At 41.0% G+C, this 25,013-nt stretch overlaps 1 protein-coding gene across 2 annotated transcripts in view; it reads left to right on the top strand.

The window, feature by feature from the left end:
- GRID2 (glutamate ionotropic receptor delta type subunit 2) overlaps nt 1-25,013 on the top strand; it is a 963,383-nt gene that overhangs the window by 769,460 nt on the left and 168,910 nt on the right. For both annotated transcript variants that reach the window (XM_067557183.1, XM_067557186.1), the window contains one exon: nt 15,588-15,785. In XM_067557183.1, coding sequence (XP_067413284.1) covers nt 15,588-15,785 — 198 coding nt within the window. The remainder of the gene's footprint in view (nt 1-15,587; nt 15,786-25,013) is intronic.

Below are 25,013 nucleotides of genomic sequence, written 5' to 3' on the forward strand. Positions count from 1 at the left end.
TAAAGCACTAATTGATAAAGTAGGAAACAAAGGATGTAAAATTTGGATTGAACCTTACCTTCATAATAAAGAAGGGAAGTTGAGAAAACCCGACCTCATTATTGAAAAGGAAGGAGTGGTAGCCGTTGTGGATGTCACAGTTAGATGGGAAGACAACGCTGACAGTGTGGAGGCAGCCCACATTGAGAAGGAGGCATACTACTCTGAGTTGGAGGAGGAGGTGCTGCAGCTCACTGGTGGGAAGATCATCCACTTCTTTGGATTTGTGGTTGGGGCGAGAGGTAAATGGAGTGAAAGAAATGATGAAATTTTTAAAATTTTAGGTATTGATAAATTTAAAAGTTTTAAAGAAAGTGTGTGCAGACTTGCTATGTATGCTACGACGGATATGTTGGCTCTTTTTAGCGATAAACAGTGAACCCGAACATTCATTTCGTGTATCCTGTGGATTTTAGATATATTTTAGATATAGATATATTTATTCTCCATATTTTAAATTTTATCAATGGGCTTTAGTTTTCATACTATTGACCTGTTGACTATGTTTAACTGTCCTTTCATGTAATTTAATTTAATTTTAAAATTAATTGAATAATAAATATTACTTATAGGTTAGATCTTGATTTTAGATTATCTTAGCTACTGAATACTAGATTGGACGGCGGACTGGCCGCATAGTAACCAGGAAAGGGCAGGTATTTACGCCTGTACAAACTATTGGCCAAGGCCCTCTGGCAGACCCCTGCCTCGGATGCCCCTACCTCGAAGGGCGCCGAAAAAAAGTACTATGTGCCTGGTGAAGGATTTGAGTTCTTATATAACCACCCTGCCCCGGGTTCATTTGTTGTGGATGCCGCCAACTAGCGGGACAGGCAGGGGGCCCAGGGTAACACCCCTAAGAACGAAGATTGTAAAAAGTTAGACCTGTTTGGCCACAAGGTCTATTCGACTGCGACCCTGCAGCTGAGGATTGCTAACCACTAGGCGTTCCTCGGGAGGTACAATCTTAACCTCTGGTCCTCACTGCAGAGGCCTGCAAAGATCTTACCCCAGGTGTTACCCCAGGATCAAGCAGCGGAGTTCACTACCGTGATTGAGGAAGTCGCTGCAATGGCAGGAGCGGCCTTACAGATGGCCAGTGACGCGGCAGATTCTGCCAGCAGGGCCATGGCTTCGGCCATTGTCATGCGCCACTGCTCCTGGCTACAGTCGTCGGGGCTGTCCCAAGAGGTCCAGCAAGCCATCCGGAATCTGCCGTTTGTCTTTTTGGACAAAACTGACGACAAACTCCATGCCCTTAAGGATTCGAGGGCCACGCTGTGATCCCTAGGGCTTTACACCCCACAGGCCTTGAGATGTCAGTCTCGGACTAAGACCCAGTGACAGCCTCAGCCTCTCCCGAGGCAGCCCCCCAGACCTACTCAGCCCAGGAGGGGTCGGGACCGGTACCGGGTGCCTAACCACCGCAACCCCTCGGACTCATCGGTGGGGTCCCAGCAGGGCCCAGGCAAGGGTCAAAATAATAAAAAGCCATTTTGATAGTGCGCATGCGAGGGTGGCACTCTTCCTTTTCCCCTGGATCTCGCCCGGCCCTTTGCCCACAGACTCCAGCCGTACCATACCGAGTGGTGAAACATCACCTCGGACCGCTGGGTCCTCAATGTAGTCCTCAGGGGCTATGCCCTCCAGCTTACGGCCTTCCCCTCAGACTCTCCCCCACCTCATCCCTCCTCAGGGACCCCTCTCACGAGCATCTCCTCACACAGGAGTTCTACTCCCTCCTCCACTAGGGGCTGTGGAAGAGGTTCCTCCACAAGAGAGGAGAAGGGGATTTTATTCACGCTACTTCCTAATTCCCAAGGCCAAAAGGGGCCTGAGGCCCATATTAGATCTCCGTCGTCTGAACAAGTTCATCAGACATCTCAGGTTCCACGTGGTTTCCCTAGCCTCCATCATTCCTGCCCTAGATCCAGGGGACTGGTATGCTGCCCTCGATTTAAAGGACGCATATTTTCATATTTCTATCCTTCCCAGTCACAGAAGGTTCCTCCGGTTTGTGGTAGCTGGCTGCCACTACCAGTTCTCGACCCTCCCTTTGGCCTCTTGTCCACCCCCAGAGTTTTTACAAAGTGTATGGCGGTGGTGGCGGCCCATCTGCGCCGCAGAGGGTTCCAGATATTCCCATACCTGGACGACTGGCTGATCCGGGGCAAGTTCAGGGCCCATGTAAGGAACAGCCTGCAACTCACTTGCGCAACATGCACCAGACTAGGGCTGCTCATCAACGAGCAGAAGTCCGTTCTCACTCCGGTGCAGCGCATAGATTTCACTGGGGCCACCCTGGATACCACTCAGGCCAGAGCCTTCCTCCCACAGCCTTTCTTCGAGGCGATGGCTGCCATAATTGACAACCTTTACAAGTCCCCCACGACAACAGCCAGGCACTGCCTCCAGCTGTTGGGACACATGGCAGCCTGTACATACGTGGTAAGGTTGGCTCGCCTCAAACTCATGCCTCTCCAGGCGTGGCTGACCTTCGTGTATGCCCCAGCCAGGCACCCCTTAAACAGAGTAGTCATGGTTCCCACGCAAATACTGACTTCTCTGAACTGGTGGAAGGACCCAGGGGAGGTATTGAAGTGAGTTCCCTTCAGAGACCTGACACCATCAGTAACCCTGATTAAAGACGCCTCGGACGTGGGGTGGGGAGCCCACATCAGCAGCAACCTGAGCACCCAGGGGCTCTGGTCAGCAGATGAGAGGTACCTCCACATCAATGTCCGGGAGCTCAGAGCAGTCCTCCTGACCTGCAAGGTTTTCCTCAGATTTCTGAGGGGCAGAATGGTACAGGTCCTTACGGACAACACGGCAGTCATGTTCTATATGAACAGGCAGGGGGGAGCGTGCTCCTCAGCTCTTTGCCAGGAGGCCATTCGACTTTGGGACTTTGCGATGAGGCACGACTTCCACATATGGAGACTCTGTGGCTGACAGAGGGAGAGAGAATCTGTTCAATGCAAGTCCAACAGGTTCTGGTCAGCAGCAGAAAACCTTCCACTGAGGTGGTGTACCGGGCCAAGTGGAAGCATTTTACCTGTTGGGCACAGTCCTGGGGTATTCCACCGAGCTGCTCACCTATACAGGTGATTTTGGAGTATCTCCTCCATTTGAAGCTCCAAAGTTTAGCACTGGCGTCCCTCAGCGGCCATCTCAGCCTTCCATCAGCTGATGGAAGGGAGATCTTTATTTTCACATCCCATGTCAGTCAGGTTCCTCAAAGGGGTGGAGAGGATATATCCTCAGGTCCGCGACCTGGTGCCTCCCTGGGACTTGAACCTGGTCCTCACCATGCTGACAGGACCCCCCTTTGAGCCCATGGCTACATGCCCGTTGCTCGTCCTCTCTTGGAAGGTGGCCTTCCTGGTGGCCATTACATCGGCTAGGAGGGTCTCCGAGATAAGAGCTTTAACCTCGGAACCCCCCTACCCGGTCTTTTACAAAGATAAGGTCCAACTGACACACCACCCAGCTTTCCTGCCTAAGGTGGTGTCTCAGTTTCACTATAACCAGGATATCTTCCTCCCCATGTTCTTTCCTAAACCGCACAGTTCGGAGGAGGAGCATTGATGGCACTCCCTGGATGTCAGACGAGCCCTAGCCTACTACATCGAGCAAACCAGGCCGTTCCATTCCAGCTGTTTGTGGCAGTGGCAGACCGGATGAAGGGCTCACCTGTTTCCACCCAATGCATCTTCACCTGGATCACCGCCTGTATTAGGACCTGTTACGAGCAGGCAAAGGTGCCGCTTCCAGGAGCTGTGACAGTGCACTCAACCAGAGCCCAGGCCTCATCGGCGGCCTTCCTGGGAAGAGTGCCCCTGCAGGACATCTGTAGAGCAGCAACCTGGTCATTGGTCCACACCTTCACGTCCCACTACGCCATTGTGCAGCAGGCGAGAGAGGACTCAGGCTTCGGCAGAGCCGTGCTGGCGAGAGTGGCTCAACGCTGACTCCTACCCACCTCCAAGGTATGGCTATTTAATCACCTATATTGGAATGGATATGAGCAATCACTCGAAGATAGAAAACAGAGTTACTTACCAGTAACTGTTGTTTTTCGAGATGTGTTGCTCATATCCATTCCACACCCACCCTCCGTCCCCACTGTCGGAGTCGGCAGAAAGAAGGGACTGAGGGCCCGCGGGGTTGACGGCGCCCTATGTACCGCGGCATGAGCACGGTACTCCAGGGGGCACCTGAGCTGACCCTACGGGGCTTGCTAAGGGGAAAAAAGTTCCAGGAACTAGCGCATGGGGCGCGCACTCACCTATATTAGAATGGATATGAGCAACACATCTCGAAGAACAACAGTTACTGGTAAGTAACCGTGTTTTCAGAAAGAGAAAAGAAAAGCAAGTTAGGTAGGAAGCCATGTCCCTCTTTCAAAAGTTGAGGCTAATTTTGAGATTTGACCTCCACCACTGAATTACACAAAATAACAAAAGTTCCTTCAAAGAAACTGAAGTGCCTTCAAAGAAGGATAGAAAGAAAGCTCTTAAAAACAAGAAATAACAAAGTATTTAAGCATACTTGGGAGAACAAACAATGAGAAATGATGTAGAGTGAGAAATCATGGGACAACAGCAATGAAGGGATCTGAAACAAACAGCAACTGGATCAAAAAAAATGCTGACTGCTTCAGGAGAAATAGGGATACTTTTTTTGTTACAATTATTACACTATTCTATAATAAAGACCCAAAAGCTGCTGTCCCCGCTCGGCATCCCCTCTCGGTCAAACCCCTCTTTTTTCTCCATGCTCTCTTCTGTCCCCACATCCATGTTTATGCCCACATGCCCCTCCCTTCATCCTTCTCACCCTGCCCCTATGCACCTTCTTAAGCACTTGCGGGTTTGGAGCCTAGGACATTTACAAATGTTTCTTTTCTTTAAGATATGTGGCGTTTACAAAACATATTGAGTGGTATAAATGGGTTATCGGCATGACTGACAGCAGCACACCACTATGAATTAATGATGGCTGCTTGTTATAGAAGTGTGGTAAGGGTGAGGTCACTGTCAAACATGTTCTGTAATTGTAATATGCATTAGTCAAACAGTAGTGAAGTGTGTGTGTGGGGAAATGTATGGATTATCTAATGGTGGGTACAAAGGTTTTCTGTTCGTGAGTTTGGGATGGCATGGAAGCAACAAGTCAGTTATGTAGATCACCCAAACAAGTGCCAATAAAACCTTTATACTATGCCACGCCATTACACAATCTGTATCTATATATGTTGCAGGAAATCTATTTAGGAAATATTTTAAAGAAGTTTTAAAATGGATATTGGGACTATTCCTGATCTTTAAATGTGAAAAATGCACAATTCCCAAGGTAGCAACATATCCCCACTTTTCTTGTTTCTCTCTCAGTTGTTCATGTCTGTCTTAGAAGGTGGGACAGGAAGAAAGGTTTTGTTGTGTTTTTTTTAATTCAAACATATGGAGAAAATGTTTAGTAAAATGTATATCATTTATATCAACAGATGAATTTATTTATCCAGCAGTGAAATGAACACATCATGAAGATTGAACATGATAGAATGGGCTAGCCATTTGCTATTCTTTCTAGTTACATCAGTCCTTGAGTTGGAAGCTGTCGTTCTGTATGAAATACACATTATAAGACTCTCTACCTCTTAAGAGACAGTCTGTTGGAACTAAAACTTTCCCTCAACATGCTGCTCTTCCAACCTGGAAACTGGAATCCAAATATAAAGTCCAGACGATGACTGGACGTTTTGGAGATCAAGTATAAACTACTCTTTTTTTTTTTTAAATGAATTCATTATCTGAGTATGTATACTTAGAAAAATATGGTTTGTCCATTTATTATTTGAGGACGATAATAGGAGCAGTAGGTATACAGAATGTATGTTGTATTAAAAATGGCCATATCTTTTAGAATTAACTATTAAAGTGAACTAATTGCTATTAGCGCAATGGCTGCAGTATCAAAGTTTACTTTACCTTTTTACAGGTAATCAAGGTATTACTAGTTGTAGCAGTGTTTCCTATTATAGATATTGCTTATATTTATATAGCCCCTATTATCTGAGCAAGTCACAGTCTTTAATGTGTTTATCCTTACAGTACCCTTGTGACTTAGAGAAGTGTTGTTATCCCCATTTTACAGATGGGAATCTGAGGCACGGAGCGACTGACTGATTTGTCTGAAGTCACACAGAAAGTCTCTGGCACAACAGGGAATTGAAGCTGCCTGTCTCAAGTCCTAGGCTAGTGCCGTAATCAGTGGATCATTGTTCCTTTAGGGAAAGTCTGCTCAAACCAGTCAGAACTTACCTACAGATAGAAAAGTGTTTTTGGTTTTTTTTTTTAAATCTGTGTTCACTGTATTAAAAAGTCTGGATTATTTAGTTCTAAATAATGACATACTCAGACAATACGAATGAACTACCAATCATAGAAAAGGAGAATGGGAGCTGAAAGAGCTGAATTGATTTCCAGCCCAGCTACTTACTAGCTTTATAACTTGGGGCAAGTCACTTCACTTTGCCTTAGTTTCCCTTATGACCCTACGCACCCCTGTATTCACAAACTACACACTACTGCAATGATAGTTGTATAAAATACGCCATGTGAGGGACCATGTGAAAGCTAATAACAGGCTGGTCATTAATATCATGATAATAAACTGGTCTGTCCTAGACAAAGGAACGTGGATTTGCTGCCATTTACAGAAATCATAGCTATCAAGCTAAACTGATGGTGATTATCCTGTTCCTGAGCTCGAAAGACAGAGAATTAACACAGGTCCTGCACCCCAGGAGACCATCCTGACTTGTAAAACAAAGACATACCTTTGAGGATATAAGGAACAGAGAGAGAAACTATCTTTATCTTTTGTGTCCTTAGAACACAAAAAACCAAACAGCCTTAGAAGTCAAGATTGCATTTTTGCACCAACATATTAGGAATAATATGCAAGATGATTCTAAAGCTCTCTAATATAATCTAGTCTTAATCCACATTTTTATCATATCTACTATAATGGCTGAGAAAGCGCTATTGTGGATGAAAATCAATACACAAAGCTTGGTTGCATTTTAATAGAACACTGGCATGATATTGCTTTGAAGGAAACCTCAGTCCTGTAGTAAGACAATAGGAGAAGTATTTTTAAAGCACTTTTTAGAAAAAGAAACAGCCATAGTAGAAATAATCCCATAAAAACACAGATGTTTACAGTTAGATGCTCCAATTCAGGAAGGCATCCCTGTTTCAGAGCATTATTTAAGCATGTGATATTTAAGCACATATCCAAGTCCTGTTGAAGTTAATGGTAAAACTTCCATTAAAGTCAATGAGTTTTAGGTTATATCTACACTGCAGATTGAGTTGTAATTGTGTTGAGGTTAGGGAGACCTGTGCTAGCTTTAAGTTAGCTGGCATGGCTACACATGGTACTGAAGACATGGCAGCCCGGGCTTTGATGCAGTTCAGCCACCCAGTACAAGCCCACTGGATATGCACTCAGGTTGCTAGCCTGCATTGAATTCCATGCCATCATTTATTCATTACTATTGTTACCTTTGCTAGCTAGATTAAAGCTAGTGCAGATATGCCTACTTGTGCAACAAACAACACCTTCCCTTGCGGTGTAAATGTGTCCTTAAGCACAGGAATAAGCGTTGCCCTGAATACGGACCAAATTTAAAACTCCATTCTGATCTTACCTATCTCAGCTTCTAGGGACTGATCGTCATGTCAATAGTAGTCAATGGGAGTTGTGTATATGCAGCTGATTTGCTGATCAGGCCCTTTATAGTACAGATGATCCTAAAACCATGGTCTTGTATCCAACCTGTTGTTATACAGGTCCTAGGCACCTACTCCCCCAGTAGGGTGTTAAAAGAGTCTGAGACTTCACTTTTATTGTCCTTGGTTTTTTGTAGGTTTGAGAAAGACATTTGCTTTTAGTATGGTGGGAGGGGGTTACATATGTCTTTTAATTTTAATAATTTTCTGTAGCCATTGCTAGAGGGAGGATATCTATAACGAGAAAATTAAATGCTTACATTAAATTTTAGCCATTGATTCTAACAAAGCAATACACTTTTGCTGTTCAATTAAAAATAAGCTGCTAAACTGTTCCTAACCAAGTATAATTCCTGGACCACTTGTCAATAAAGCACTCAAGGAAATGACATCTTTGGGGCTGAATTTCTCTCTGAAATCTTGAGGGGAATAAAGTCAATTTAAAACTCAAACTTTTAAAAAGTCAAGGAAAAGGAGATTGCACCAAACAAGAAGAAGGTAACTCCTGTGTTTGAAATGACCTGTAGTTTATGAACCTTTCTCACTGCTTCCTCTCAGTTGTAATGGCTGCATTTGGTCATCCAATAGCCAAAGGAACTGCGCTGAGCAAGCCAGTAATGAGTGAGAATTTCACATTTGGGAGCAATTCCATAATGTTTGCTGGTGACTGCAGTTGTCAAATATCATGGTGAATATTTGCCTCATGTGATTACTGAACCCACGCTCAGTCTGCATGAATCATTTAATATGCCTGCATGCTGTTTATGCAGTACAAAGTTCAGGCTAAGTGTCACATCTCACTCTGCTGTAAAATATGAAAGTATGTATAAGGCAGAGCTACAGTTCTTGTTTCATTTGATTTCTATATCTTTCTTTCCCCTTCTCCACCCCATCTTTGTTAGAGAGGAAAGGAAGCTCCTTAATGGAGTCCTATTTAATGAATTCAGATTGTCAATATTAAAATATCATATTTCAGTATGTTCAGAAAATTATAAAGTGTAGACAGAGGTCATTTTCATATGCTTTATGAATTCTAATCACCCACCTAATTACCTAATCTCACCACTCTCTTCCAAACACAGCAGGAGCACATAAGCTCATCCATCTGCAGTTTTAGCATCAAGCCTCAATATGTGTTGTAAATCCCAGAGATTCTTCTTCCAGTTCTACAAATCAACAACTTTCTGTTCACTGTTTAAATTCTATACAGCCTTTATTCTAGGATGTCTTTTCTTGCAGAAAAGCTCAGGCTATTTTATGACAAATTTAAAAGACAATCCTCGTTGGTGACACTTGAATCAGATAGTTAGAAAAAAATGTCCATTCATTTTCTTTATTTTTTTTCTGAGAATGTAAAGTCTGTAAAAGGTGCCAGCTGGACAGCCATTTAGACCAAAATCCTGTTTTTGTGCAGAATGAGCATCAGACTGAAAGCAGCAATGTAGGACAGCTCTCCCTTTCTGCCTCCCTTTCCCCCATGAGCCTCAACCGCAGACCGAAATTCCACCTATAGCGGTAGAATGGAATTTGGTTTTCATGCCCATTTAAATGTTAGTTTCTCTGCTGAGTCTGCCAACAAGGGTACCAGTTTGCGGTGATGGTGTGTACACCAGTCCACTGGAAACTGAATTGAGACCACCAAATCATTTTACATAGGCCACGTTACGTAACCTTATTTTTAAAGTCCTTAATGATACTGCCCCACGGATGCCACAAATGACACTTTCCCTACTTTTCAAAGACATTTTATTTCCCATAATGTACCCATTAAATGCCATCCAGAATGCTGGTGTGTGCTTGTGGGAATTTCTTCAAAGAAATTAATAAAAACACATTGTACTCATAATCCTACTGTGTCATGACACTTGAGAAAACTTGTGTATTCTTATCTCCATTTACCTGTGGGGGAACCTAAGTTCAAAGAAGGTAAGTGACCTACCCAGTGTCATGCTGCAAATGAACAATAAAGTCAGGAATAGAATGCAGGTTTCTTTACTTCTAGTCATCTGCTCTAACTAGACTTCACTGCCTTCCTTATATCAGCCCTCTATGGTACACTGAGAAAACTAGCTGCCTGGCAGACACATCTAGAGAAAATTCCCTGTATCTCGTTTCCCATTTTCTGAAATTCCGCTCCCATTTACACCAATGCAATCGCCCTGAGCCAATATGTGGGTGTAACTGAAGGCAGAATTTGGCCGTTGGTAATTTTTTTCAAAATATCTCGCTTTATAGCTCACGTCCCTTATTATATTGCTCTGCTATCAATTCTCCTCCCCCAGTCAGGTAAAGTTAAAATCTTTGTTACTTCTCAGCTTCCATTTCTACCCTTGAACTATTTTATTGGATTTTTACCCACTTGTCCATTTCCTCCTCCTCCTCCTCCTGCTCAGGAAGCTTGACCTGCTGTATTTTGCACTCTCACTCTTCCTCCCCTTATCCTTCTCCCACATTTGATGCTTGCTTTCCACTCCTAATCCACCTACTAGGCACAGTAGTGCCTAAGCACAATATAGATTTATTTACATGTTTTAAATACTGAAATATGGCAAGAAAGAAAAGAGATTCTAGTGGTTAAGAAGCATCAGGCCTTGGCCAGGATTCAGGAGATCTGGGTTTAATTCCTAGCCTAGTCACACACTTCTGTGTTGCCTTAGACAAGTCACATAATCTCTCTGTGCGTTGGCTCCCCATCTGTAAAATGTGGTTGTTACTTCACTACCCCACAGGAGTAGGAGATGCTCAGATACTTTGGTGATGAGTGCCATAGAAAGCTATAAATAAACAAACTCAATAAAACAACAGCAGAGCGAAGAAGGCAAATGCTCTCTATGGTTGGCATCTCCAATGTATTTTTGTCATCCCTTCTTTCTCCATCATCTCCCTTCATGTGTTGTCTTAATCACATGTTTAACTTTAGGCGTGATCCCATGAGGTGCTGAGCTGACAGGGTTTTGGGATCTTTCGGCTTCAAGGTTTTCAATTGTAAGCTCTTCTGGGCACAAGGACTTTGCCTTATGTTTGTAAACAGCCAAGCCATACCTCTGGCACTGTATAAATAGTAGCAATGCTGTCCAGCTTACCCTTTACATTCACGTCTCATTTTCTCTTCTCGCCAGCTAATTTTGTTGGGTGAAATCCTGACCTTTGAGCTCCCTAAGCATTGTATCCATGCAGCACTCTTCAGATCCTGAGGGAAACATAATTCTGCAATGACTGTGGAGCTACCAGGAAGCCCCAACTGTTTTCCTGAACACAGAGGCAGTGATTCTATCTCCCATTAATGACAATAAGTGATAGGGGAGTGAAGTCAAAGGAAGCTGCTACATAAGGGTAATTTCCAGCTGACTGACAACTGAGAGATATTGAGGGGTGGTAATGGACCCCATCTCCAAAATGTAGTTGTCAAGTGGCTGTGGGATCCACTGAGACAGAAGAAGCTCCATCTCATGCCAAATGAAGTAAAGGGGGAGCAGCAGAGCCTCTGGGGTCCCTTCAATCCACCCATTCATGAGTGATTTTATTTAGTGATTGATTGATTTATTGCAGGGCTCGCTGTGAACCCCTCCTTCCCCAGGATCTTCTTTCTTCATTACATCCTCATGAACTGCTCTGAGGGGGGTTACTGAATCCCTCTGCATGGTAACTTCTTCAGTCCTTGAGTGGGAGAGACAGAGAGGCAGGATCTGCAGCACTCATTTCCGTCCCTTCACCAGCTCTGGAGGACCTGAGTAAAGAGCCACTTAGCAGTCCATTCCATTCTAGACTGACTGACCCACCCCTTAGTTCCATGAAAAAACTGGGTCAGGATGTCCTTTGATTTACTATAGCCTGAAGTACACTTCACTGCCTACCTTCCATCTTCAGTCTTGTTTCCTGTACCTAACATGAATGTTTTTGTCCCCAACTCCTACATTAAACCAACTTTTTAGTCCCCTAATTGTTCGTGTTCATTACTTGTCCTATTTTCTCAAGGAGAAATATGGTCACTTTTTTTTGTTTTCACATATTGTTAGGGAAATGTAATTCTCCCTCTCTAGGAACTAACCAAAACACAGGATCACAGTGCACATAAAAACAACTGCTGTAGTTTCGGCCAGCAGCATTTTTGGAAAAAAATCAAAAATCAACACATTTAAGAATTAGTTTTGTTCTCTCCTTAATGTCTTCTGAATATTCAGGGTTTGACCAGAATCATAAGGTATTACAAGAAAGTTATTGATGGATTTTGTTTGTTTGTTTGTTTTGGGTTTGTTTAGTGGTTGTTTTTGCTATCCTAATATTCAACAAAAATGTGCATGTCTTTCCACATGGTAATGTGGGAAATTTTATCTTGTTATCCATATAACACTTCGGACATCGTTTTTCTTTTTGATTCTCTCACCAGCAAGCAATATCACATAGTCTAATAAAAGACTGAAATTAACTGTGAAAGCTGCACACTTCAAATGCTGTTCAAAATCAGCTCAGCAATTAGCTGTTGCTTTTAATCTGATTGAATATAAATTCAGAATTATGAGCAGTTATTATCTAATAACTCAACAAGTGTTGTGAATAAATCCTTGCTAATCTGAAAATGATCAGCTCCTGAAACACCCTATTCTACAAGCAGGAACTTTGTGCACAATGCCCTTAGACTGATAAACCGCAGATGTTTTTGTGGAAGCAGTCATTTATTCCAGTAGCTTGCGGTTATGCTTGGAGAATCTGTCATCCAAATGATCAGCAAATCAGAATTCACAATTTGTTTTCATTTAATAGGCAGAAAGGTCTTCACTGACAATCCTTTTAATACTCATTGCACCCAATCTCAGGAAAATAACTTAAAAGGCTGGGTTCAGTTATTCAGTTCAGTTATTGCTTTCTATTTTTATTTCTTCTGGCTGATTTTAGAATAATAGAAATGTAGGGCTGGAAGGAATCTCAAGGTCATTTATCCCATCCCCCCATCATTTTGGATGGTTGAACATGTGATCAGGAAAAATACAATAGAGATTGACAGATGCATTGTATTATCTTGAGAATAGGTCACACTTCATTCTCCTCTTCCTCTCCCCCCAGAGTCATAAAAGAGACACATTCTAATACTATCTGGTCACATGCTTATTTGTTTAACATGGTCCTTAACATGTAGTCATAGTCAGGACAGTGACAACAGTCTGTAAAACTGTCACCTTCTTATTCAGAATATCTACTGTGTGTGTCTTTGAGTCATATCTATTTATGTTATTGATAAAATTACTCTTGTGAGTCAATACAGGTGGATTCTTTTCAGCCATGTGCAAAATACTCAGCTAAAATGACAACAGAATCTTTATGACTGGTGGCAATGTGTGAGATACAAAAAGATAACGCAGCTTGACTTTCAGATCCAACTTGTGGTTTTAGAGGGGCAATAAAAAACAAACAAATCCTTTTTACAGGTTAACAGCACATCTGATTTGGATATCACTGAAAGAACTGAACAAATAAGGAGATACAGAACATCATTTTTAGAGTTAATTTTGTGTGGCTGAACCACGACATACTTGATCAGGACTTGGATTAGAAATCCACATACATTTGTGGGCTACAAACGGAGGGAGCAGGAGTTCAGGGAGTGACAGGGAATTGGATGCAGCCTTGGTACCTGCCTCAAAGAGTTTACAGTAAGACGAGACAACAGACGGACACAGACAAATCGATGGGGGAATACAAGGAAACAATGAGACGATATTTTTCAGCATGATAGGCGTTGGACTCAGTATACAAACAGCCTAATAGTTGGCAAATTTTTTGTAGGCATGACATCAAAGGTGAATTTGAAGGAGGATAGTGAGCAGGCTTTGCAGATGTTTGTGGGAAGCTCCTTCCAAGTGTGAGGGGCAGCATGAGAAAAAGCATGAAGGTGCTTGTTTGAAAATTTCACAAGTGGGCAATGGAGGCTGGCATCATTGGCCAATCAGAAGTGGGAGTGAATCTCTCGATTGTGAATGACAGATGATAGGCAGGGTGGAGGTATTTTCTCAGATGATCAGCAAAATGAAAACCAGATGGGAACTCCCAAAGCAGTCACCCTTTAGCTATCTCTGTGGCAATCAAAACTTTATTGTACTTAGAAATATGATTTGGCTATCTTTTACTTTTATCTACAATGTAGAACCTTCAAATGTGAAACAATTTTAAAAAGACATACAACAGAAAAGTTAATATAGGGGAAAAAGGAAAGTTAAAAATGTTGGTTAAATCAACCTTGGAAGTGCAGGGAATATATTATTGAATTGGTTAGCTGAGAACTATGCCACACTTATGGATCTTGGTAAAAAATGGGGAAAAAAAGGTACTGACTGGGAAATCTTATCTATGGACAAACAAACTCACCAATCCAATATCTATTTTTGTCAGATATTAAGGACATCCTTTACTGAATATTCGCAAAGTCATGTTCTCACAGGCAAATCCAACTACCGTACCTGCTTCTCCTTAAAATAATCAATTTAGTGTCCTCTAAATGAAATCAGTTACAATAATGTCAACCAGTTTTTCTTGTCATGTTATAAGTGGATAATCTGGTATATCCAGGTCACAGAGAAGGAAAGGAAGGACATGAAAAATGTTAGTCTTTCAAGTATATGTCTGTTCTTGTCCAGTTTTTAGCCTACAGTATTAATTAATTATGGCATTTAATTGTCAGATACATTGTTTGTTTTGTACTTAATAGATAATGACAACCCTGTGGAATCCTTCAGGTTTATGATAGTCATCTTATGTGTATATCTCTGCAGAACTGAAATTAAAGTGCACAAATAGAAGAATCCTGTACTGAGAGGCATTTGATATTACAGTGTTTTAACTTATTTCTGAAATATACAACAGAAAACAAAGCTACTATTTTAGATAATGATATCTTGTAAGAAATAGATCTTTAACAAATGACATTTAACAGAGTCCAAGAGATGCTATTAATAATGTATAGTGCAATTCAAAAGCTTATTTAAAAATAATAATTAATTGAATGTATGTCAACATAAAGAGCACAGATATATTTTAAAACAAGAAGTGTGAAACGTTCTGTCTATATAGTACTTCCTGAAAGTGCAGATTATATGGACCTGATCCTGATGCCTCCTCTCATCTTAATAGCACCTTACTGAGTGTTGCCTACCCCAAAAATCCTCTGTGAGGCCCCCAAAATTGAGATATTTTTGTAAATATATTTTGGGTTCTGTTGGTTTGTTTTCTGGTCCTTGAGCTTTTAGGGTGCACTTAGGTCACTTGTTCAAGTTCTTATCCCCAAACATGGGAGCTAAAAACTTCCTTTTTCAAAAAAAAGAAAAAAAAAAGCTGAGATTCCAGAAGTTGAGACTTTTAAGAATAACTCCAAATAACATGAGTCACAATAAAATTCTAGTAGTTATCAACATAGTTTATGCCACGAATCATCCCATAAACTATAGTGGGACAGTCCATGAAGTAACTTCAATGAGATGATTTCAATGTGAGTAAGGATATCAGAATTCAGATATCTGTCTCTGATTTTGCCACCTTACTCATGGCTAGTCCTATTTAAATCAGTGGGATTATCTGCAAAGTAAGGCATCCCTCACTGCGATTAAGAGCTGCAAAATTAGGCCCAGAGTAAATTTTCTAGCCTCTTGAAATAGAAAAATAAAATTTCCAGATAATGTTGTATTTGTTTTGTTGAAAACTTTAGCCTCCTTTTTGGTCAGTGTGATAAATGGTTATATTACTACCTTTTTCTCTATGTAGGAAGAACCATTTGTGATGGTGTCCGAAAATGTTTTGGGAAAACCGAAGAAGTACCAGGGTTTCTCAGTAGATGTCTTGGAAGCCTTAGCTAATTACCTTGGCTTTAAATATGAAATTTATGTTGCACCAGATCACAAGTATGGAAGCCCCCAGGAGGATGGGTCATGGAATGGACTGATAGGAGAACTAGTATTTAAGGTAAGGAAGTTAATTATTTATTAAATTAAAGGTATGTAATGACCAGTAAGCATGTAGCTTATTTACTGATTTTGCATCATTCAGTTCCTCCCTTGATGGTTCAGTGGTATTGTTTTATATGATGTTCAATTTGTTCACGGCGTATGTTAATAGGATCTGATAATGCTACCAATGCCTTGGGGGGTGATGGGGAGAAGATGAAGATGGAATGATTCATGTGTGATCCCTGGTAGCCAGTTAAGAAGCAGTATTAGCAGGTTATCAAGGAACTCCCATCCATTTTTTTTCAACCAAAATATAGTACTTTGAGGTTTTAATCAGGTAAAATAACAGCGATCCTCAGCATCTTAATTAATTTGGCAAAACCAGACACAAATGAGAATAGGCTGTTCTAGGGGGGAAAATCTGGCATTACTTTAATTAGTAATACACTACATAAATAATATATAGCACTTTAGAGAAATATTGGTGGTGATGAATAAATAAGTGAGGGACATGATCAACAGAAAATGTTTTAATGATGTATAATAATATTTGCATTATGTAGATGCATCAATCGAAAGCAGTATAGTTGTTAATCTGTATTTAATAAACCATCCTCATCTACTTAATTCTACATTAAATGTTTAATCTCATAGCATAAATAAATTAAACCAAATAAACCTGCTGTATTTTTCTTTTTTTCACTCTTTCGAATGTATCTGATCCTCTGCCTTCATTTTCTCCCTTTGAAATGGAAGAGAAAAATCTGTGCAGCTGTTGCTGTGGCATATTTCTTGATTGTGCTGTAAAGTTTTCAGATAAATTTTACCTGTCCCGTGCTAATCCTGGGCGTGGTTTTCACCCTGTGGAACCGTCAGTAGAGGTGTCAGTCTTTGACTCCTCTGCAGAATGGAGAGCAGTATTGTTTCCACTGCAATGTTCCCCTCTCTCTTTCCCTGCACAGATGCTGCTGTGCTGGAGCTCTTCATGAATGGAGCTCCAGGGAGTGCAGGGGAGATGCCATCCACTGTACAGTCAGAGGATATCAATATGGAAATCCAGGTAGAAGATAATAAACTGTATTATCTTCCTCTGGGTCTCCTCTGCAGCAGCTATTTGGGGTCCACAGAGGGAATATAAGCAATGACAGTGCAGGTCCAATGTGAACCACAGAGAAGCAGCTATTTTTGTAGTATGGATCATGGAAGAAGTTAACCGTCCCACTGGTCCTTCCAAAATCAATGGTTTCTAAAGCCTTGTTCTTCCATACACACTCTTAGTTTTATTCCATGGATTAGTTCTGTATTGGAGGCAGTCTGGCCCTTGGATCTTAATGGAACAGGATCATATTTTTATTTTATTATTTTGTCTGATACCAAAAATCATCCTTTCTGCCCTTCAGTTTCTTCCACCCACTGTTTAAGACAAAGGACAAGGGGAAGAATGCAACTTATCCCAAGAATGTAATTCTGATTTGAAAAGCAAACCAAGTTACACAGAAATAGATAAGAGACTCTTGAAGTTTAAAAGAACTCGGGCATCCAAGAGTGATCTAAAGAAGTGAGACAATGAGATTACTTTAATAATTCACTCAAATCAAGAAACATCCAGGAAGACATAAGATGGCATAATGGCTATTTCCCCACTTTTCAAAAGAGGCCTTGAGACCAAAAATGTAACTGCAGACTTATTTAAAATCAGTTGGGGATGAGATGGGGGGAATAGATGAAACTTTGGATAAAAGTCATATTTAAGAGAGTGGCCAGCTCTCATCAACTTTGGTTATTCTAAGAGAAAGTTATTATAATTATTTGTTACTATTTGATTAGCTATGAGGGGCCTCATCAGAATCAAGACCTCATTATGCTAGTTGCTGTACAAACCCATAGCAGAATAAAATCTCTGCCTTAAGGAGTTTACAATCTAATACAAGATGTAACAATAGAAGAACAAACAATTGGTGGGGATAGAAGTAAGTAGGGAAGAATGAGGTTCGTGATTGGGATTTGTGGTTACATAGATTAACAGTAAATACAGTAGCAGGTTTTCAATTGATTGTGTGTGTGTTTAACATATGTATGCATAAAAGCAGAAATACTAATGATATCAGGAGTCCACATGGACCACCCACCGATCCATTAGTAGATGTAGAATAATAAATAATGCACATCCCAAATTCAGGACATGTTTGACCATGTGATGTACTTAAAGTAACATAACAGGAGCAACCACATGCAATGAGGACACAATGTTTTTTCAGGTCCAGCTTCAGAGCAAATGACTAAAAATTTGGTCCAAGGGATCGAACATTGATGAAAGGGTATTAGGAAAGAAGGCAGAGTGTGGGAGAAGGGGAAACTTGTGAAGATATATACACAGTTTTCTTAAAACTATCTGGTAACCTCGGAGGAGGGTGGCTTAGGAAGGCTCTAGGCATAAATTGTACAGTGAAGGAGAGAGAGAGAGAGAGAGAGAAGCGTGCACACACTCAGGTTTATGGATAATACTATTATCTTTATTCTGATAAAGTTCCTTGTTCAGTGTAAGAGGAAAGCAACTCTTACTGTGATTCTTTACCATTATCGCATGAAAATGGTTACTTGCGTGTTGTTTTCATTCTTCAAATGTTACTTTTCAGTTTTTAGAATGCAAGTTCTAGGGCAAGGACTGTATCTGCAGCTGCATCTGTACAGCCCCTTAGTACATTAGAGGCACTATTGTAATATAACTAATTGCTGTAAAAAGGAATGACAAATGTAAATGACTTAGTGGCTGGTTGTGGAAGCCATTTTCCAAGTCTGCAAGTGATATTTAATTAGCAGTCGCAGCAAATAGTAAGGAGCAATGCAATCAGATGAAGTACCTAGATCATTAAGTACTTGGACTAATAGATGGCAAATGCAGATAAGTGTTGAATAATAAGTCTTGCAGAAAAATGCACTAAAAAAAACCTGCTAAATGGTAAAATGATATAGCATGCTGACCAAAAACAGATGTGGGAATTAAAGAGCACTTGAAATGGAAAATGGATGGTCCCAGATGGTAGGTTATGAATACAATAGTAATCAAATGGGAAATATCTGCAATAGTGATGGGGTCAACCTTTTCTGTATTGCTGAATAATGTGAGGTCTATTAGGATGGAAAATAACTACCCAAGAGAAATGGAGGCAGCCCTATTATTTGTAATGAAGGAGATATAAAAGGCTGAAAAATGTATGAGGAAAATACTAGGAAATGAACTAGTTATTTTAATAGGTATTTACTATATATCAAGCCGCTGTGATTTTATTATCCTAAAAAATTTTAGAAGTTAACTTCACATAAGACATTGAAAAGTTTGGGTGGATATTCAGTGATTATCAAGACTTCTTTGGCCTTGGGAGGGGGAAGTGAATCTTGTGAGAAAAGATTCTCTAGTACTTCCATTATTTGTTTGTACATCTTACTTTTGTAAAATGAACTGCTTTGTCATGATCTTATCTCTTGCAAATCCAGATGAAACCAGAAAGTATAGAGATGTACTGTGTTAATTTTAAAAAGTTAACTGAGTACTTACCAACTTTTAAAAAAAATTGATTTTTGTCCTGCATAGAATCGGGTTGGTTCTTGTTTTTTGATGAGTTCTCCATTCTTCCATTCAGTAATTATTATGATACATAATCTGCTGCTCTGTACAATAGCCAACATACCATAGTCAATTTGTCATGTGAGAAACACTGCATAACCCAAACAGAAGAGTCCATGTTATCCATGACTTTGTGGATGATGAAGGATTGAAATACTTTTCATCAATGTCACATGAATGTCTCATACCCAAAAATCCTAAATACTGAAATCAGGTGGTTCACTGAGTAATACACATATAGTTTTCTTCCTTTCCCAATAATGAGATGCTCAGATAACCTCAAAATCATTCTGAGATCAGACACTTACTTTAATAAGTAAATGACATGTCACTGTAGGTGAAAAGTTACAGTATGTCGGTTGTTTTTTTAGGTGCTAAAAGTCTGTGACTCTGAATGAATGTGAGCTCTGTCTGTGTGTTATGCTGAGAAGTTATGATGGGAGCTTGGCTCACTGACAAATAACTATATCCAGACTTCTCTTTTTTAATTGTTCCCCTAGTACCGCAGCCCAAAGCCAATGACCTGTATCAATGTAGGAGATGATTTTCATCCCTTTATATAGTTAACAGCAGAGGTTCACTGTGCCCTTCTCCCTCTTCCCCTTTCCCTGTCTCACTTAAGGGACTATTGAATTGCTGGGCAAGTAGCCAGGATAGATCTACCTCTCACAGAGTGCAAGCTGTTCCTGGAAGCCTGCTTTCTCCTTATTTACAGTGAATTCAGCTTTGCTTCCAGAATTCCAAAATCATCTTTGATTGGCAGTCTTGGGAGGGAAGGAAAGCTTAAGATTAAAAGTTTAAGCTATTTTTAAAAATTCTTATCGGAGATTGCCTGATTTTTTCCATTCAAGTCTGGCATGCTAATTTAGCCAACACAATGTGGAGGCAATTCAGAAACCCATTACACATTGCTGCGTGAGCCAGGAAGGAGTTGGGCACAATGCACATGTGCAAAAATCAAATCTCTCTCTTCACAAGTGTTGTGAAAAACTGCAGCGCTCACATGACGCATTGTTGAGTGTCTCTCACTGAGAAGGCATATCATGTCCCTGCGGTACCACTGCAGCAGGTGCACCATATGAGATGACAGTTGCTATAGAAAGTGAATAGTTCTTGTGTTAAATAGAGCAAAGCCTCATGTGGCGCATCTACATAACATTTCCTCTGAGAGAGGCAGGCACACCTCCTCGACTGTTCCCAGGGAGGTTAAAATTTTGCTTCTCGTATTTATGTACTTTTCTTTGTCATGAATTCACAGCAACCCATGTGTAAGCGGGGGAATGGGCCTGCTTTTGTGGGGATCTTTCCTTGCTTATACACTACCCCGGTAGAATTGGCTAGCAAAAGAATCTGAGTCCCTGCTTCCATTCCCTTTACCCAGAGGCCCACCTGACCTCGAGGGCTCCCCTCCTGCTCTCCTGTGTTGTGGGGTCCCTGTAACCCTGACAAGGCTGGGCCCAGGATTCCTGGGGCTCCACCCCCAATCTTGCCATGGTCCCTTAGGGCAGGGACTAGGGTGTCCCCACTCTGGGGTACTAACTCTGCACTGGGCACCTCCCTGACCCATTAATCATTGCATACAATGCAAAGCAATACAATTTATTAAACAAACAGCAATCAAAAATCAAATAAAAAAATAAGAAAAGAGGAGAAAGGTTAAAGGAAAACACCCAACACTGCCCCTGGCATGGGGGCACCACAAACAGTGTTTTCGGGGTGTAGGGAAGGTTCAGAGTCTGTGTCACACGTCGCAGGCCCACTGTCCAGGCCCTGGCTACACTGCAGAGATGCAGAGAGTCAGACACTTTCTCTGGCAGTAGCCACACACTCCCAGGGTCCCCCTGGTTCTCCCCAGCTGCTCACTGCACCCAGCTTCAGAGGGCTCCAGCCCCCAGCTCCTGCTTCACTCTGCTCAGTGCAGCTGCACTCGGCTCGGCTCCCTGGGGTGCCCCTCTGATTCTGCTGCTGTGGGTCGGGTCAGCTCAGCCCAGCTCTCTGTGTTCCTCTTCCAGCTGCTGGCTCCTTTGTCCTTGGCTCTAGTCAGCTCTGACCAGGCATGCAGCTCCAGCTCATAGGGAGGGCATTGGCATGTCTGCCCTGTCAATCAGGCTGACCTGAGTTGGCCTCTCTCCACTGGCCCTGGGGCCTGTGTCTGTTTCAGGGTCCTGTTTCCTCCAGAGATGGCCAACCAAAAAGACCCACTAAGTTTCAGTGAGGGGCTAATAGACCCCTTACACATGTCCCATTTCTACCTGACTTTCTTCACTTTTCAGTCTGTAGATTCCAGGGGCGTGAAATCAGACACACAAAATAAAAGGTACAGCCCTGTGGGAAAAAGAAAGAGGAGCGCAAGGTAACTTTATCCCTTTATCAGGGGCTGGCGCAGCCCCCAGCATAGGCGAGAGCAGCCTATGGGGACCACTTTAATATATGTCAGCCTTATCTGGACTGCCTAGGTGCTGTTCTGCTATGGCACAAGGTGCTATGTGAATGCCCCACATCCACCATCAGCCATGCATAAGGCTATTTATGGCAACTTCATGGTGCTCCTCCCCTTGGGGAATTCTCCTCCAGATGTAGTGTTCCCTTTATATTCCCATGTATACCACTGGAGCAACATATGGTGCAGAGCAGGGGTCAGAATCAGCCTGAAGGTGTTTCCTCAACCAAAACAATGTCTCTTTTGTTGGAATAAGTTTTTTTTCCCCTTATTTTTTTTAAATGCCAGCAATGTATTTTAAAAAAAAATCCTTAACTTCATGTAGCAGAATGCTGAATGACTGAGAAGCCAGCAAATATAGAAGATAAAGATTTGCTATGACCAAGCTAAATAATGGATACAGTTGTACTAGGCCCCTGTGTACTGTAAAGCTAGGTCCCCCAACTGTCTCCACAAGTGGGCATTGGCCATCCCTGTCTACTTAGCAGTACAATTAGTAGCCCTTTCTGTGGCCCTCCTAAAGCCCACAAAACAGGAACCTCAGTCCTGTGTGGCTAATGAACTACCCAGCAAAGGGAAGCAGCTGCTCTGTAACTATGCCTGCTGAATGGGGGGCTCAGGAACTTCACCTCCTCCTAAAAACCTATGGTCATCCCCAGAAATGCCAAGTACTCTTTTGTTCCTCTCTCTTCTGCTGGACAGAAAGTCTGCCCCCTAAGGAAACATACAGGTAGGAAAGCAAGATGAAAGGTGGGGAAAATGAGCATTTTGGTGGATTTATGCATCATCTTGACAAAGTGAATATATGATTTGTACATGTTTGCATAAAAAAAATCACATTGCACAGAAGGCCTTGGTTATATCCATCAGTACGTATTGAACCTCGGATTAGCTTTGAATAGCGATTAAATGAAAGGTTGCATTAAAGCGAGTTTAAGAATGGATTGAAGAGTAAACAGAAGATGTTTCCACAGTACTGTCAGTTCTCCTTAGTCTTAGTTATAACCAAAGGAATCATTATCAGATTGTTTTAAGGCATATTCAGTAACAAGCATAGATGACTTTACCTGAGCAATAACATGTAAGATTTAGGGGATTTTCTGGGCAATGATGAAGGACTGGTGTCAGTGATGAGAAGTGACATCACCATCAGCTCTATCTGGTCATTAATCTCATGCAAATGTTTTGTTTCCATTGTTGCTGATATAAAGTAAACATTGGGAAAACCCACATTGTAATGGCTAATGCAGTTTCATACACAAGTCATATCAAGAAAAATAATGCCCTGTATTGTTTGTTCAGTAGCCAATCAGTTTCATGAACCAACTCTTACAATTTCATTTAACTCAAGTTTGCAAACCACAACTAATATGATCATTGGTAATATTTTGGCACTCCTAAAACTTAATGAGTGGAGCATTTTACATGTTTATAATTTAGATTGGCAACTTTACATCTAAATATTGACATAATTGCATGCATTTGCCTTTCTTCCTATGAAGCACTTAGCAAACCTTGACTTCTGCAAACTGATGTCTCTGATTTATTTTGACATGATAATGATAGGCATTTCATTTTTCCACTTGCCTGTTTTTATGTAATTTGACATAATTTGTACATAATTAAGAACACTCACCTTTGATGGATCAACTATTAGGTTAAATCTGGTAGTCACTATAGGTCTGATTTACAGAGGTGCTGCATGCCCACAGCTCACTCACTTCAAAAATCAGGCCATATGTTTTCAATTCACTGTTTGTGTGGTAAGCAGTAGGAACTTTGCCTGAGAAAGGAGTGCTGAATAGGTACTATAGCAAAACTCCTAGTGACTTTAGTGAAGCCCAGATTTAACCCAATGTGTTCAATGAGTCATGTTTTGATGCCTCTTACTTTTCTGTCAAGTGAGGTCTCATTTTGTTGTATGCATTAAGTGTAAACTTACGAATAATCTATAATCATCACCTCGTGAGATATTATATTGCTACAAATGTACTATAAAATAATTTGCACAGTTGTCCTTCAGTTCATACAATCCATTCCTGTTCATAAAAAATCTCTCTCACTAAACATGAAATAACTGTAATATAGTGACAGGCAGATTGGTACCAGTTAATAATACTTTTCACTACAGTGGTACTAGCCAGTATTATTACTAACCAATTTTGGCATTAGTGGTAAAGAGATTATTCTCTAGAAATAAAGTGGGTACAAGTCAGTAAATAAAGTAAGCCGGTGGTAGTAATAGTAATATTCTCACATATCCCGCTTTAAAAAGAAACCTAAACACAATAACACAGAAAAGACACCATTTTTTTTACCATTTTATTACCATTGCCTTATCAATGGACATAATTGTATCACAATGTCTTCTGCAATGTCACAAAGGAAATTGAATACTTCCTTTAGAAAAGCAGTGATCTTTTGTGATAGCTGTCTGATAACTGCACTGGAGTAGTAAAGCAGTGGAATTTTGGAACAATTTATTCCAAGGAGATAAAATATAAGCAACATCTCCACAAAAGACATGATACTATGCTTTTTCATACAACACCCTTCAAGACATCTCTTGTGAAAACCCTTTTCTTTTCTTTTTTTAATCTTTAGTAATGATTGCAGTTAGTCAATAATCTCATGTTTTTTAAATTAATCCTTTGCACTCTCCAAAGTATATTGCTTTTCATCTACATTTTACAAATGTTAAATTAATTATACCTCACTATACTTTGTGAGGTAGGGAAGTAATTTAATAACAATAATGGTTGGTTAAATAACTGACCAAAAATTAACCAGCAATGGCTGGGACTAGAGCCTAGCAGACTTGTAGGGTCACTCCATAGCCATGAGATCACATATCACCAGACTTGAATCAAACATACACAAAAATTGCACTTAACCTTGTCTCTGTTCATTAATTATTTGTGAATTGATTTGGACTTTTACAAGTTGTTAATGATTCAGAATTGATGTACACTGTACGTGGAAAATGTTTCAGAGTGGGTCATTTGTAAAGTGTTCTCAGCTCTCTCTCTCTCTCTGATTATTCTGGGGTATGATAGGTCACAAAAGTCATATGTTTTTCTTTAAGCTCGTCAACTGATTGACTGAATACTTTATAAAGAAGCAGAAGGAAATCAAAATGACATTCAAGATAGTTAAGTGCAAGTCTTGTGCAAACCTTT

The sequence above is a fragment of the Emydura macquarii genome, unplaced genomic scaffold (genome assembly GCF_026122565.2).
Source record: "Emydura macquarii macquarii isolate MOO-44397 ecotype Brisbane River unplaced genomic scaffold, CSIRO-AGI_Emac_v2 contig_1790, whole genome shotgun sequence".
NCBI lineage: Eukaryota > Metazoa > Chordata > Testudines > Chelidae > Emydura > Emydura macquarii.